The sequence below is a fragment of the Zeugodacus cucurbitae genome, chromosome 6 (genome assembly GCF_028554725.1).
Source record: "Zeugodacus cucurbitae isolate PBARC_wt_2022May chromosome 6, idZeuCucr1.2, whole genome shotgun sequence".
Taxonomy (NCBI): Eukaryota; Metazoa; Arthropoda; class Insecta; order Diptera; family Tephritidae; genus Zeugodacus; species Zeugodacus cucurbitae.
In genome coordinates this window covers 66,068,414-66,085,998 of record NC_071671.1, presented here as the reverse complement: position 1 = coordinate 66,085,998, position 17,585 = coordinate 66,068,414, and the positions used below count along the sequence as shown (strand labels likewise).

General features: G+C 36.4%; 3 protein-coding genes across 3 annotated transcripts in view; 1 reads left to right on the top strand and 2 right to left on the bottom strand.

Moving 5' to 3' along the window:
- LOC105211681 (protein FAM13A) overlaps window positions 1-12,509 on the bottom strand; it is an 87,825-nt gene extending 75,316 nt beyond the window's left edge. The window contains exon 1 of the mRNA XM_054234720.1: window positions 12,198-12,509. The gene's annotated coding sequence lies outside the window, so the exon portion shown is untranslated. The remainder of the gene's footprint in view (window positions 1-12,197) is intronic.
- Window positions 12,510-13,257: 748 nt separating this feature from the next.
- Window positions 13,258-15,174, top strand: LOC105211680 (SH3 domain-containing protein Dlish). Its single transcript, XM_011183247.3, has 3 exons — window positions 13,258-13,547; window positions 13,798-14,906; window positions 14,960-15,174. The coding sequence occupies exons 1-3, from the start codon at window positions 13,502-13,504 to the stop codon at window positions 15,122-15,124; spliced, it is 1,320 nt and encodes a 439-aa protein (XP_011181549.2). The 5' UTR covers window positions 13,258-13,501; the 3' UTR covers window positions 15,125-15,174.
- Window positions 15,175-15,437: 263 nt separating this feature from the next.
- On the bottom strand, window positions 15,438-17,557 carry LOC105211679 (sorting nexin-16). Its single transcript, XM_011183246.3, has 3 exons — window positions 16,123-17,557; window positions 15,925-16,061; window positions 15,438-15,866 (listed from the first exon to the last, which is right to left on the bottom strand). The coding sequence occupies exons 1-3, from the start codon at window positions 17,269-17,271 to the stop codon at window positions 15,812-15,814; spliced, it is 1,341 nt and encodes a 446-aa protein (XP_011181548.2). The 5' UTR covers window positions 17,272-17,557; the 3' UTR covers window positions 15,438-15,811.
- Window positions 17,558-17,585: the final 28 nt, after the last annotated feature.

The window sequence follows — 17,585 nt, the reverse complement described above, 5'->3', positions numbered from 1 at the left end:
AACTTTCAATCACTACCACCCCCAAACCACCCCCAACTAAAACTAACACCCCCCTCCCCCCCCTAACCAACTTTTACCTCCTACAACAAGAAAACCGTTATACAAACAGACTTACCCAGCATATACCTTTCACAGTCTATCTTTACTAACTACCCTACCCCTCCCTCTCCCCCAAACCCACCATCAAAACTCTTAAGTAAAAAAAAGAAAACATTAACTAATGCTTTTAGCCGCTTTGCTAACATAAGGTTAAATAGTACAACCATCCTCCTGACAAATACTTAGGAATATCTTATTACCTAGCAGTACCATGTCAGTCTACCAAAAACCACCATACAATTCACTAATAACGTTCAGTAACATTCCTAAATTGAGTATCCTCAGTACATCCGAAAAATTCTTTAAACAAAAACAATTCCCCACCCACAAACTCACACCAAATTTCGTGAAGATTATACGAAGTTCTAAAAGAACAAGTTATCCAATACAATAAACATATCCCAAAATATGAAATCAGGCACCTATAAAATACTAGTCCGATATCGGCAGTTCCGACAAATGAGCAGCTTCTTGAAGGGAAGATAACATCTGCAAATTTTCAAAACGATATCTTAAAAACTGAAGGACTAGTTCGTATATATACAGACAGACGGATGGACGGACAGACAGACAGACGGACATGGCTAAATCGACTAAGTTCAACATACTGATCATTTATATATATACTTTATAGGGCCTCCGACGCTTCCTTCTGGTACAAACTTCGTGACTACCCTGTTCAGGGTATAAAAAAGAAGTTTTAAAGATTCTGGAATTGGGAAGAGTTTAGATTAAGTTTCGTGGACTATAATTAAGCCGATTGATCCGGTAATCCTATTTGAAGCTTCTTCGATTCGGACTAGGAACAGGGAAGTTCGGTTCCAGAAAATTGACTAACTTGTGTAAAGTAAAAACACGAACTTGGTTTCTTCTATTATATAGTGTAGTCTAGATAAGGTAGAACCCAATCCCAAAAGATATTGTATTTCCTCTCCGAAAAATCTCTAATTAATTTTTCAATCAGCACACTATCATCTCACTCCATTTAATGGTCGTATTATGTCCTACAACACCACTAATGCCACACCACATCAACCATTATCTACACTGACAAGTTTTCGAAGTTCTCAAACCACTTGGAAGCGGCGGCAGTACGCGTGCCGCCCATAAAGGGACGAAAGCCAATAAAAACGAAGCCAGCGTAGCCTAATGTTTTTAAAATTGAGGTCAAATTGATTTTTTGTTTGCTTTATGCGTCGCCTAAAGCCAAATGTAAGAGATAATAATAAAAGTTGAAATGAAAATGACAAAGGAATAAATTTGTGGGACAACAACAACAACAGCAAAATGGGTGTGAATGTTGTGTGAAGTAACTCAGCTGTGAGAAATTTATGGAGTATAAAGGAAACACTGGGACGAACACAACCAAATAAGACAAATTATTACAAGCAACGCAGCGCCGACAAGGATGCTGTAAGGCTAACAGCTGCGACAGAGAGCCGATGCAACCGCATAACGACACGGGAGAGCGATTTCCACGCTCTCGATGCGTTAATTCGTGAATGGCGCCAAAAATCAACAGTGTAAAGCTAAGCGATTAGTTCGGCACGCTGTTCAGCGCATGCGTAATTTTATCGATTTCCACATGGAGCACACACACATTTCGCCAAATTCACAATTCATGCGTGCTGCGCAATAATTGTCTTGTGGTAGGGTAAGGTGCAGCAAACCGACTTCGGTGTGAGTGTGTGTGAGAGGGAGGTGACTTTTATAACGGTGTATTGGCATTCGCCTGGCATGGGCGGCAAAGTAGCGGTAAGAGTACTCGTCGAAGCACTCTGTGTCCTCGTGGCAACAACCAAAAGCAGCGTACGTGATATACGGCATGCCTTCAGTTGTGTCGAATGCAACCAGGGAAGGGGTGAGAATAGGCACATGCCATGTCATGTCATGTTGATAAAGTCACACTGCCACCGCGAACCACTTTAAGTTGAGGCCAAATTATGAGTGGCGCTGCTTTAATGTTGACAGCAAGTTTTCGCATTTTTGCCTGCTTTTTTTCACTGTCTTCTTCCCTCTTTTTGTACCGTCAATGAATGAAATTGGCTATTTTCGGTTGTCCTTGCCCACATTTTTGTTGCTGTAAATGCAAATGAGCATAAACTTTTGACATGTGGTAGGGGTGGAGCAGACTGAAGACGGAGACTTTGCAGCGCGTCTGCACGTTCCAACTTCTATTATCACTCAGTAAAAAGTTCGTGAAAATGTGCAAAAATCAATGACGGTGCATATCTCCCATGCCCACACGCCCATACGAACACTTGAAAATTATGTGCCTCCACATGCATACATGTATAGTTCCAGCGTGTATTTGCAAGCGAAAGCAATAGCCTTGGCATGAATAGAGTGCATTGCCTGTTCGCCAAGTTAATGTGTTGGCTGCGTTCGCAATTTGCACTGTCTGTATTCACAGTAATTCATATGACCAACAGACGAATCAGGGATCTCATGTATGTGGAAAGATTTGGACTAGATTTGAACTCTTAACTCTTTCCTGCGGATGGGTTAAATTATAAAAAAAAATCCACACGCGAAACAATTATATATCTTTTTCCGTCCTCCCATGGACTTCCCTGGTTTTATGCCTCGGTCCTGAGTTCATTGAAACTTCGTTCAGAATTTTCCAACACGAATATGGATAACTGACTCTACTACACCTTATTCGGTTTCCGAAATATTACCTTCAAAATGGGAGTCTTACTTGAATTTGCATAGGTTGATAAACCTCTTGGATTTATAATAATAGGTTAGAACAAGTCAAGGTCAACGACCAAATTATAGTCAATATCCCTCTCTTCTCAAAGACTTTTTTAACCACGATGCAGTTAGCTCAACGGCAATGATAGATGTCCAGAGATCCATTAAATCACTTTATCATTAAAAAAGTAAACATATTTTGGTACCACCAACATCCTACCACACTCATTGTATGTCAATGACTCAAGACTTACATACATTTGTTTATTACATTTCTTTACTTTGGAGAAAATATGGAATTATACTCATAATAAGCGCTCATTTGCATTTATACAGTTCATATACCCGAGGAGATATCAAGGCCATCAGCTACGGCACAGATATTATGACAAGGCGTCGAAAGCTCCAACAGACAGCTACACAAGCTCACTCACTTCCATTCAGAGTTTTTCTTTACATTCTCGTCCACTTAAGCGAGTGACGTACATTGCATTGCATTCTGCGCTTTTTGTTCGCTTTCGCGTAGGCGAAAATATTTAAAGCGAAATTTGCGGTTTTCAATGGCTGAACGCCGGCGGTGAGAAGAGAGAGAAGGCAAATCAAAATCATTCTGTTCGCAATATTATCTGCTTTTTCAAGGATTATACTACTGGCTATCTATGAATGCTTTTGTATTGCAATTTTATCATTTTGGTTTTTACGTTTCTTATCTTCGAGAAGACAGTAAAGCACAACCAAATAGTATATCACTGCATAAAGCAATTGAAATAGTTTTCGTTTTGGCATCAAACAAAGCTTCTGACACTAAAAAATTTTACTATTTGTGTCCTTGAGAGTTATGTCAAGGTTTCTTCAGTGAATTGGATTTCCTTTTAAGTAAAACTTGACCGATTCTTTTCTATAGAAAACGAGATGAGGGAGATAGCGTAGAGATTACGTTTCTGGCCATAGAAATCTTCAACCAAATCTAAAGGATTTTATAAGTTTTGTTTAGCATTTAGCTGGACCTACTGCCATATATTGGTTGCTTAAAAAAATATCAACTTAGAACCAAGTAAAACTTCGAAAATGCAGATGAAAATTATATCCGACCTTATTCTTCAACTAGACTATAATAAAAATGTCGCTCAAAGTAATAATAGTATTAACCTAACTGACCATTTTTTAAACTTAAAATCTTGTACTCGAATTTCTTAAACACAAAACTTTAAACTCATGTTTGAGTTCCAAGAATCAGTCAAGAATTTTTCTTAAACGCAAAATCTTCAACTCGAGTTTCTTTAACACAAAGTCTCAAACTCGAGTTTCTTAAACACAAAATTTTCAACTCAATTTCTTAAACACAAAATCCTCAACTTAAGTTCTTAAATACAAAATCTTTAACTCGAGTTTCTTAAACACCAAACCTTAAACTGGAGTTTCTTAAACACAAAATCCTTAACTTAAGTTAATCACAGAGTCTTTAACTCGAGTTTCTTAAACACCAAACCTTTAACGCGAGTTTCTTAAACATCAAACCTTAAACTCGAGTTTCTTAAACACCAAACCTTAAACTCGAGTTTTTTAAGCACAAAATCTTCAACTCTAGTTCTTAAACACAAAATTTTTAACTCGAGTTTCTTAAACACCAAACCTTAAACTCGAGTTTGTGCCATGAACGAACTATTTGAACACCCCTAATCACCCATTTCTACTTAAAAGCCGCCTTCAACATTAAACACTCACATATAAAATGATGAGTTTAACAAAAAACATTTCGTCAGACATAAAGAATAAACCAACAATCAAAAACCATTTAATTCATTTGCATATATTTGCAAACAAATCGGCGTTCAATAATGCAACAATTACACGAATGAAAAAAAAAATCGAATCAAATTAAAAAGTAATAAGCGAGAAAAGCACACAACGCAATCATTGCGAATCAACCGACCACCGGCCACATGCACACCGCACTCGTTAATATGCAAATTACTTATCCGAATTCACTTTTCATATTAGCAAACGCCAGAAGCAGAAAAAAAAGTGGAAACAACACTCTCTCATTTGCTATGTTTATCATGCGCGAGGTCAATAAACCCCGGTCGGCGCCACAGCGCTGCGGTTGTGTCAGAATCGGCGCGCGGCGCGTTCGATAAATCACGCAAATTGCACGGATTCCACAAACGCGGTCAACCGACATTCTCATACTTACATAGATATACGGCGCTACAGTAAGCTGACAGACAGACCGATAGACTGCACCGCTGCTAATTGCGCCGATGTAGACTTGCAAAGCGGCGAACGGATTGAGCTACAAATCGCCAATCGAATAGCCTACAAATGCTATTATACAATTTCAATTCAAAGTATATCTATATTGCTTTGTGAGACACTCAACGCCTGAGCTTGGACAATATTGAATCAAACAGTCCTAGAATAGAAAGAAACGTTTGAGACTTTGTGTCAATGTATGTATGTTTGTATGTATGTATATCAATATGCAAATTACAATCGCCTCCATCGAGACAGCTGCAACTGTGCTAATGCTCGTTTAATTTACAGCTATAATGTCAGCAATTACAACGTCAATGCATTTTTCATTCGCCCACCACCCCATTTGACTCAATACATAAAATAATTTTAGTGGATTGAGACTGTTTATTGCATGATTATGCGGATTTTAACTGAGATTTTACTTAAAAAAAAAACAAATTTTAAAACAAAAATAAATAAATTTAAAAAATTAAATAAAACAAAACAAATAAATATTTAAAAAAAATATATTAATTAAATACAAACAAGTAAGTAAAGGCTAAGTTCGGGTGCAACCGAGCAATTTATTGCTATATTTTTATAAAGATCACACACAATTTGACCCATATATCCGGCATAAAGTCCAATAGAAAAACTAAAATCATCATGATAATATGACTTAGCCTATAGGTAATTCCTGAACCGATATCACTCATTTTCAACACCAGAAAATAAATTTACCTTAGGCGCTGAGTTCAACATGTTCGATATCTGGGGTCTTGAAAAGTTATAGTCCGTTTTCGGCAATTTTTTCTCAAGTGAAGCCAGAGATGATATGTACTATTTGTGTAAAGTTTTATTCCGCTATCTTATTGGTTCCTTATGTATATATTATAAAGTGAAGGATTCGGATGGAATTCGAAATTGGGTTTCATGAAAAGTTGTCGTGGTGGCGAACCGATTTCATCCATTTTCCACACATGTCATCAGAGTGTCAAGAAAATATTATATACCGAATTTCATTGAAATCGGTCGAGTAGTTCCTGAGATATGGTGTTTGACCCATAAGTGGGCGATGCCACGCCCATTTTCCATTTTGCTATCATTTCTGTGAAATTTTGTGTTTCTGACGTTTTTCGTTAGCGAGTTAACGCACTTTTAGTAATTTTCAACCTAACCTTTGTATGGGAGGTGGGCGTGGTTATTATCCGATTTCTTTCATTTTTGAACTGTATTAGGAAGTGGCTAAAAGAAACGACTGCAGAAAGTTTGGTTTATATAGCTTTATTGGTTTGCGAGATATATACAAAAAACCTTTTTGGGGGACGGGGTCAAGCCTACTTTTCAAAAAAAACTACATCCGAATGTGGCCCTCCTTAATGCAATCCTATGTTTCAAATTTTATTTTCATAACTTTATTTATGGCTTAGTCATGACACTGTATAGGTTTTCGGTTTTCGCCATTTTGTGGGCGTGACAGTGGACCGATTTTGCCCATTTCGAAAGCAACCTCCTCAGGGTGCCAAGGAAAATGTGTTCCAAGTTTCATTAAGATATCTTTATTTTTGCTCAAGTTATCGCTTACACGGAAAGACGGACAGACGGACGGACAGACATCCAGATTTCAAATCCACTCGTCATCCTGATCATTTATATATATATAACCCCATATCTAACTCTTTTATTTCTTGGTGACACAAACAACCGTTATGTGAACAAAACTATAATACTCTGTGCAACATGTTGCGAGAGTATAAAAAATAAATAAATATTTAAAAAATAAAAAAAGAAATAAAAAAAAAAATAAAAAAAGTTTAAAAAAAAAATTAAAAATTAAATTTTATTTGAAAAAATATTTTTTTCGAAATTTTCGAATATATTCTAGAATAAGTCCAAAAAATAAATATTTCAAAAATAAACATTAAAAAAAAATAATAATAATTTCATCGAAACATTCGATATATTGCTGATTTAATCCATGAGTAGGTCAAGTAAATGGGTATGCTCTTTTAGTTTGAAACAAACAAATGCAAAATTGTGGCTTCTAAAATGACTTCTTGTTCTTGCCAGATAAAATAATGATAATATCGCGTCTTCATACAAACCTAATCATATTCAACTACTTTCATTTCCTTTAACTCTCTAGAAACTGCTCGATAAGTTCAGCAAATTCGCACAAAAAAAAATATTAAAAAAAAAAATCCAAAAAAGTTGTGGGCTCTCTTTCATTTTTTCTTTTATTTACATTTCCTTTTATTGTCATTGTATTTCTTTTTATTTTTGTAGCAACAATTGCAAGGCTTAAGCCAAAACAGCTGAGTCATAAAAGCAATTAAAGCCTTTTTTTCGGTGCAGACGAAAATTTATTGCCAAAAAGTGTACAACATTTAAAGAACATTCCAACTTGCATAAAAAGATACGAACACACAAACATATCGAAGAATATGTACTATGCAACACTACCCACACTATTTTTGCTTCATATGTTGCCTACCGCAAGGCGCACAAGCCAGTTTGGCAGCTAACCACACAGACACACACACACACACACACACACATTAGGGTGTAATTGCATTTTAGCACCAGCACCAACTTCAGCCTTTTGTGGCATTATTTGTTATTGGCTTTTATTGCATTTAGCTCACTAAGGTTGTGTTATTGGCTGCAGTTGTTCAGCGCTTTTGTTTGTTGTATTTGTTTTTAGTTTGTTCTTCTTTTGCATTTTTGCATTTGCTAGCAGTCACTTAGACTTTAGGTGCAATAAACGTCCTTGCGCTGATTTTCAGTGGCATTACATGTTTGCTTTATTTTATTGTTGTTGTTGTTGTAGTCGTGTTTTAAACTAACTTGTAAATGGGCAGCGATTAAATTACTTTGGCAGTTGACAGTGTTGGCAATAAAAATAGCAGTTTGTTGATGTGTATTAGTTAGTTAGTTAGTTGATGTGAGGGCTTCATCGTCGTTTTGAAGTGAAGTTCTTTTCCTGGAACTCCCACCAGATGATTTCGATGACTTCTGTTCCCAAGACAACCGAGTCAACGTGTTCTGAATGGATCCGGATTCGTATACTTTCAAGAACTGTAAAATCAACAGCTTTCCATAATTAGGCTATTTGATAGTATTTTATGCTGACATAACAGCAACAAGCGACCGATCTTTTCAATCTACTTTAAGTACAGGAATGCATCCCAGATGGGTTTATTAGGTGTTTCGAAGAATATTTCTGTCATGACTTCGCTTAGTAATTGCAGAGTAAGCTTAGCTTTATGAAGAAGAAAACAATTTGTACCAAAAGAAATAGACAGCCATTCGCCCATAAATAACCTCAATAGATACTGCTGTTATAGATAGAAGAAATATATTTTTGGAACAGAATATATTTTATGGATTTTCCAAGCCGTTCAAGTATGTCGACGAGAAGCTACACAAGGACAACCATAGACTCTTATGCCGTTCCAATGACATTCGGGTCTACGTAACTGCAATGGACCCCGATTTTTATGCGGCCGAGAACTGTCGAAACGGCAGCATTCTTCAAAATTATTCGAGGAATGTTTTTTGCCACTACAACAACAAAAACCTCTTACGAAAAATATATTATGACAGTTCATTATGGATCCGAGAGATCCATGATCAATATAAGCGAATATGCTTCTCCTTCTTTCATGTAAGCTATTTTTGAGTTCAAACTCACATACAAATAGATCTAAAACGTCCACTAAGCGCCTCTATAACTAAAACGCTTTGCTACTACTTATTTTTTATAACCGTAACGAAAACATACCAAAACAGCAAACTCAAACGCGTTGAAAAGGCAAAATACATATAAACTGGTTTCATAATATCGCCCAATCAGCTGTGTAAATTTGGTCTAAACAAAAAACAAGCTCTATTCTATGCCACTCTACAAAGCACCATCAACACAGCAACGACAGCTGTTTTTTATTTACTTCTATTTTTTGTTTGTTTTTCGCTATTTTTTTCCAACGACTCTGTGCCGCCGCGCTATTAGCGTGGTGTTAAGCCGCTAATAGTGGGCGTTAAATAGTGTAAATAAATAAAAGAAGCAAATGATATATGCAATGGCATGGCGTGCAAGTTGCAATGCAACGCCAAATCGCTTTGGCCACAAAATGCGGCAATGCTGCAACGACATAGGTCGATGGCCTAGAATTGCCTTAGACAAAATGCCAAGGCAAGCTCGCGGCAAAATTGTTGGCTAGCGCTGTCACATGATCTGTTACTAAGCAAAAATAAAAATATTTTAAAGATAAAAAATCAAAAGCCAACAACAAATAAAACAAAGAAACATACATACATACATATTTATTGCAATTATGCGCTTATGCTGTGTGCCTGTGTGTGAGTCTGCAATTTTTTATGTTTTCTGAATTTCGTAGTAGCGCTGGCACGTAGTCAATTTTGATTCATACAAGCGCTTGCTCCGCTCATTGGTTAATTAGCCGTCTGTGCGGCTGGCTAATGAAGCAGCTAGACAAAGTGGCACACTCACAGCTCTTTTTCTTGTTTGTTTGCACGTTAATTACTAACTTCAACAAACAACACCAAACAACACCAAAATGGAAGTGAAACACGTCGCACGGAGTTGTTTGGCAAGATAAGAGATTTCAGAAATTTAGCAGTCATGTGATCTGCTGCATATTGCCAACGGCTTTATGGGTTAATTTTATGTGCGGCCATTCACTAATACCGTCGCCCGCGCGCTCATTCACTCAGCTACATTATCGGCGCTTGTGGTCCGGGTTGAATGGACAAACAACGCTAATAATAATAAATATTTATACTCTCGCGACAAAGTTGCTAAAGAGAGTATTATAGTTTTGTTGACATAACGGTTGTTTGCGAGTTAGATATAGGGTTATATATACGAGTACCAAAGTGATTAGGGTGAAGAGTGGAGTTCAAATCCGAATGTCTGTCTGCCCGTCCGCCCAACCGTCCGTCTGTGCAAGCTGTAACTTGAGTAAAAATTTAGATATCTTGATGAAACTTGGCACACTTATTTCGTGGCACCATAGGAAGGTTACTTTCGAAAATGAGCAAAATCGGACCACTGCCACGCCCACAAAATGGCGAAAACCGAAAACACATAAAGTGCCATAACTAAGCTATGGAAATAAAATTTGGTATGAAGGATCGCACTATGAAGGGGCATATTTGGATGTAATTTTTTTGGGGAAGTGGGCGTGGCTCCGCTCCCAAATAGGTTTTTTGTACATATCTCGCAAACCAATAGAGCTATATAAACCAAACTTTCGGCAGTCGTTTTTTTAGCCACTTCTTAATACAGTCCAAAAATTAAAGAAATTGGATAATAAGCACGCCCACCTCCCATACAAAGGTTAGGTTGAAAATTACTAAAAGTGGGTTAACTCACTAACGAAAAAAGGCAGAAACACTAAATTTCACATAAGAAATGGGAGATGAAAGCTGCACTCAGATTTTTTCACAAAATGCAAAATGGGCGTGGCGTCGCCCACTTATGGGTTAAAAACCATATCTCAGGAACTACTCGACCGATGTCAATGAAACTTGGTTTGTAATATGATATGTTGTGAAAATAGGCCAAATTGCTTCACAACCACGCCTACTTCCTATATACCAGAACTTTGAAGACGATCTGAATCGTTTACTTTACAATATAGAAAGTAAGTACTAGTGAAGATATCGGTGCAGAACTTTGCACAAATACTATGTTAATAGTGTGGCTGCCTCATTCTAAAAATCTTCGAAATCGGACCATAGGTTTTTAAGGCCCCATATATCGAAAACGAGGACTTCGGTGCTTCTAACCTAATATAATGGTTTCCAACTTTCAATGGACTTTAAACAATATATATGACGAATATGCGGATCAAATTGTGTATTATATAATATTAATTAAGTTAAATAAATAAATTGCGAGAGTATAAAATGTTCGGTTACACCCGAACTTAGCCATCCCTTACTTGTTTTATATTATTTTTTTCTTATATTATGCATTTTAAATTATAAAATTTAATTGAAATTGTTTAAAAATATACAATATTATTTTTAAAAATCAATATTATTCAATTATGCTATATAATGCCTAGCGTAAGTAATAAGTTGGCAGAAAATATGTTTTGGTCAGCTCGCGGTGACGACTGAACCATACTATGAAGAATGCTGAATGATACTGGAATGACTCTACAAAGGCTAATATGAGTTTTGGTCTATTATTAATCAAATTCCTATATATCCAGGGTAATATTGACACTTTCACTCTCGACACGTCATTTAACTAAACTTATTAATTCAAACACTATGTTTTATTTCCACGAAAAGAAGGTTAAAAAACACATTGTTTTTTATTTATTTTGGTTATAGTGTCCACTTACATGCACACAAATATTCGAAAACCCGAAAAGCAGCTTACATTTTACAACTTTAAACTAAGATTGCAGACAATTTTTAGTTTTTTTAGCAACACTATTCAACAAGTACACTTCATAAGGCCGGAAATTTTGCTATTTGCGTATCTAGCTGTTATTGAAAACTCTATTTTGACACTAAAGCAACATTTTTGAGTTTTTACTTGTTTTATTTTATACTGTTTTCGTAGTAAATACAGCATTGCATTGCTTGTATACACATTAATTAATGTTACAAACTTACACTTTCACCTTTTCCACAAGGACCTTAAGAAGTGAAGTCAAGCAATTTCTAGAAAGAAGGTGAAGACGCAACATAATAAGAAGATTCTACCTGCCAAGTTCTTGTTCGATTTTTTCTCTTATCGCTTTAATTGACCTTGTGGCTTTCTTGCATTTAAGAGAAGCAACCTTGATCCCTGGACAAACAAAATGTAAAAACATATGTACATATATGTATAAGAAACAACCCTATACTGGTGCGCAACACACATCCATACATAAATACGTTCTTGTGTATGCGAGCATATGGTGTCATCGGTATGGAATGCAGTCTTCTATAAAATGATGAAATACTTCAAGGTTACTCATTTGAATAATACATCTCACATATTTAATAAAATGTAAAAATCTTTGTAAAACACAACAATTTCAAGTTTATTGCACAATTGGAAACAGCTTAGCTATACTAGATATTATTATTGCCACATAACGCTTTTCTCCATTTACACAAATTATCTTAACATCGCTTACCTTTAAACTGTGCAGCTTGCTTGCTTTTTGCAGTTACAATTGTTAATTTATTTGCAAGAAATGTCTGCAAACGTGTAGAAAATTTGTTAAACACTTAATACGCCCACAGCGGTTTTCCAGCTATAGAAGAAGCCGCTTGCGTTGGGATTATTTACTGTTCAATAATATTCATCGATTTAATAGTATTTTAAATCATTGACCGCGATTCCTCATGCACATTTGTACAATATTTAATTTATGCACCTGTAAAGGTTAAAACAATTGTATTATTTTTACATAAAATACACATATACTGACACTTGCAACATGAACATAGATATTGAAATTGTACCGAATGGATATAAACAGAAATGCATTACAAGCAGAGTTGCCGATGCTCGTTTTTAAATAAATTTGATTGATATTTTTCCTTGTAACATATATGTTTAATGGTTAGATTTGGTTATAAAAACACTAAATTTAGTTACAAACAGCCAAGCTGCAATTACATAAATTTTAATTGTTCCACTCTCTTTAATCTCTCTTTGAGAAAAACTTAAAATACTTAGCTGAAATGGTTTAGAGATTTTTTGAGAACATTCTAGGTCATGACGAACGCTGAACTTGGCAATATTGGACAGAAAAATTACAAAAATATGTAAACTACCAATTTGTTTTGTTTTGACATTCCATGTATGAGAGAGCGGTGTTAGAGAAATATTGAGAAATCTTATTGGAATACTGTGAGACCAACTATATTGAGGGAAATAATTTTGTTAAAATAAGCTTATATTCTATATCATATAAGAGATAATTAATAATAAAATAGTTTTAGTTCTAGATAAATGTGTAATCTGGTTTTAAAATATCGAGTGTACGCCAATTGTTAGAGGAGCATCTCTAAGAACGATTTTCCAACTGGGACGACGAGATAAAACGTAAACATAAACAAAAAATCACACACAGGGTTGCAAGTTTTAACCTAATGGAATTGAATAGATAGAACTCGTTTTATTTATTATTTGTTTTAAGTAAATACAGACAAGAATTTCTTTTATTAAAGCTACTACAGCAATACCAAAATATTTCCTTTGAAATATGTTTTAAATATAAATAAATGTGAATGAACAAAGAAATTACATTCCATCACAAAGATGTCGCCCCGCTCACTTAGAATGTAGCTTAAAGCAAAATATTTTTTCAAACTGCATTGATTGTTTTTACACCTCCGATAATCATAAGAATTTATTGAATTAAAATAAATTTAAAATAAAATATGAAAAGTTTGTTTATTCGTGGTAATTAAAAAGGAAAACATAACAAAAATGGCATTTTTGTGTCCGGTGCGCATGCGGCGCGATAAAAAGAAAGGTAGTGTCTCTAAACACCACAAATCCGACTTTTACTGACCTGCGTAAACAAATTTTAATTGAGATATTAAGTTAAATGTAATTTATTAAAACTAACTAAAATAAGAATTTACTTTCCTCGAATAACAAAAGCAAGTGGGACTCGAGAAATAACGAAAGACTTAAGTCGCATACTTGTTTTGTTTTTGTTCTATTTTTGTACAAAATTGTTATTGTGTTAAGTAATTATTGTAATTTGTAATACTTTTCAGCCACTAACGCCAATATAGAACGTGATTTACCCATTCCTGGTGTTGGTTTGGGACGCATAACCGGTTCATCCAGCATAGAAACATTAGTACGTGTCGGCATTGAGAAGGAGCACGGTCTCAGTCCAGACTCAAAAATGGTGGTGCTGCATGATTTCACTCCCTGTGTGGATGATGAGCTTGAAGTGAAGCGTGGACAAATTGTCAATATATTATATCGTGAGAACGACTGGGTCTACGTAATTGGGCAGGATACACGACAGGAGGGCTTCATACCATACTCGTACTGTGCACCTTACAACACACAGCTGGCAGATCTTGCTATAAAGAAAAAACTACCACGCGATCAAAATGTCAACGTGCAAGAACATAATCAAGAGAATATGCCACTCTTGAGTGCAGAGAGCAAAATGGAATTAATTGACGATGTGAGTGCTGTCAATGCCGTCGTAAATGCTAGCAGTGGTGGTGGTGGAGGTACAGCTGGTGTTGTAGCCACTTGTGGTGGCTCTAGCGCTAATGCAGGCCCTATTGGCGTCCCACCAAAAAATGCCGAAGTAAATCTTTTATTAGAACCGGAATGCACACCATTTCATAAAGAACCCAGCGGCCGCTACATTGTACTCTACACATTCATAGCACGCGATGAAAATGATTTGTCCGTGGAACGTGGCGAATTCGTTACAGTTTTAAATCGTGAAGATCCCGATTGGTTTTGGATTGTGCGCAGTGATGGCCAAGAGGGTTTCATACCGTCCGCATTCGTCTTCCCCGCTGAAAGTGTGCTGCAAACACAACAGAAAATGCTAAATGTATGCGGCACGGTACAAGACGCCGCTGGTTTGATTGGTGGTGCAAATGCCAACAACAATGCTGTACACAAATCACAAACGCAATTGAACTTAGAGCTTACTGCGGCCAATTTGAATAGCAATTTAACGTCTTTGGGTCAGACGCTAACGACATCAGCTGCACAATTAGATGCGGCGTGTATTGGTGGCTTGCAACAACAAAATGCGGCACAGCATCAGCAGCAACAACAAATCGGTGGCATTAGCGCAGATGATTTGCGTTACCATGGCACTGAGCTGGTTATGCTTTATGATTATAAGGTAAATGTTTAAACTGGTGATGAAAGCTGTGAATTAATTTTATTCATTTTTAGGCACAAGCACCAGACGATTTGAATGTACGTAGAGGCGATTGGATCTATGCAGACCTAAATAATCAAACGGTGGATGGCTGGTTGTGGGCTTATGCACCAAAAACGCGTAAATATGGTTTTATACCGAAGGCTTATGCGCGTCCACCCGCCATGACCAGCCTTTAATACTATGCAAAATTTGAATTATTCAAATATTGTCTTCCACTTGCCTGCAATAAATGCCTTAAAATCATCATAAATAGATTAGATTAAAGTAAGCATGCTATTTTGTGCGGTTCAGATATTATTTTATTGTTTCTAAGTATATTTTTAAGGAAATCATGTGTACTTTAATTGAAAACATTATTATTGCTTTTAACATTCATAACTATGTAGCAAAATTACGCTAGTAAACTATGTTAACATAAGGAAAATATATACTATTTTTAACTATACAATTACATACATTGGATATTGTTTTGATTGGAAATCGGTTGTTTAAAATTATTGTGTACATTAATATAATAATATCGGTTTTAAAACTAAAGCACTTCATGTTTAACAAGACAAATTTGTAGACTAAACTATTAAAAAAATACCACATAGTTCGAGAACGGAAATAGTTAAGCGTTATTTGGAAAACAATTTTAGTGTTTGGATTTTTTCCAATTGAAAATAATTAAATTGAATTTAATTGTTAAGAAACTCGAACTTGGCCCGAAGTTTTATTTTGCAATTATTGCAGCAGAATATCTTCTCTTTGATTTATTTATGGAATTGTCGTCAGCTATGCTTTGCATAACGCAGACAATCAACCAATTAAACTTAATATCTTATGTGGTAAATATTTGTGTGAAATGTGTTGTACCTGGTTTAGGGAGCACCCTGTTGCGCAGCAGCACACTGCGTACAATTGGTGGTTGGGTTTCTGAAAAAAAGTGCAAGGTTATTATGTTCTCAATTTTGAAAAAAACTTATATAATTACTTGATTGTGTTTTTGAGCTGCTCTTTTTCCGCAATTTCATCGCGTAGTTTTTGTTGTAAACTTAATATCAATTCATTTTTGCTATTTATCTGCACCTTGAGATGTGCTATCGTTTCTTCTTGTGCTTCAAATATTGCCTACAAATTAAAATTACGTTTAATTGCTGAACATTAATTTTGCAAAATGTATTTAACCTACCCTACACTCTTCCATTGATTCAGAGTATGAAGGCGGCTCATCTAAACAAAAGAATTCGCGCACCAATTTACATTTTCGCAACTCCTCCTTGGCCATTATGGAATTGACAAATATCTGTAGACCCTGCACACGATTATCCAGGAAGACGGCGTTGAAGTTGTCGCCAAATATTTTTTTGCGTGGCAGCAACAGCACAACGTTTGGGAATAGCTGTTTAAGTTTCGTATTCAAACGCACGAAATCTGTGTAGCGTCGCAACACTAACCAACAATCATTTGTCATTGGGTTCTCCACACGTAATTTGTACACAGTGAAACGCGCGCGCTCCTCCATTACCTCATAACCGATTATCGGTACACGCATCACTGTGTTAGGCTCATTTGTGGCAGGATTGTTTGATGAAAGTGTTAATACACTACTGGACATTGCACTGGTGCGTTGCGAAAAGTTCGCACTCGAATTTAAACTACATTCGCTCATACGTCGGCGTGTTGGTGAAAGTGTGATGTCATACGTGCCAGCATTGGCGGCGTAAGCAGACTGTGAGAGGTCACGATGTGAGCGCGCACCGGACAACATATTACCAGCGGCACTGGTTGTTGGAAGCTGTGGCAAAGCAATAGGTTTAGCAAGTTTTGTACGAAATGTTGTGGGTGGTGATGTTGTTGTATCACTTGATATAGAAGTAGATTGACTTCCTTCTTGGTAACTGTGCGATGAAATGGATTGTAAACACACCTCTGATTTAGCACCAATCAAACCACGACCAGCAGTATCTGCTGCATTACCCGTGCAACTTTTTAGCAATGCACGCAAATCACCATCCGATTTGGTGCGCACCACATGTGCGAGGCTTTCAACCGTGTCGTTGTCGCTCCCTAACGGATGACGTAGTTCCGGGCTGGAGTGTACAGCGCGATCAAGTAACGTATGTTGCTTCTGTAGATTGCGTAGTGAATGTAGACTGCTTGATTGTTTAAAAATGGCAGTATTATTAGGTTTCAAGATATTGTTACTGTTAGCACCACTTGCCGTTAATAGCGGCTTGCGTTGTTGTGGAGATGTATGAGACTTCTTAAAGAGTGGTTGGCGTACGCCAGTTGACGAAGTTTGCTGATTTTCGCGTTTTTTAATTGCACGTAAAGACATTGCACTTAGTTGGCGTTTTTTGTGCTGGAATGTGTTTGAACAGGGAGGTAGTGCGTTGGGAACATAGACAAATTTTTGCCATTTGCGAAAACATCACAACTATTTTGCTTTGCAAACGGCGTGAGACCAGAATATATATTAATCTTTTGTTTAACGTATCACAATAAAGATCGCGTACAAAAAATATACATATACTACAAACAAATCAACAAAGGAAAAGTTGGAAATCAACAGCAATGTACTTCACAAATTCCGTCAGCAAAATTTTGTGTTCTGTTACTTTTGCTTTGATGCGCTCTTCTATCCTGACGATG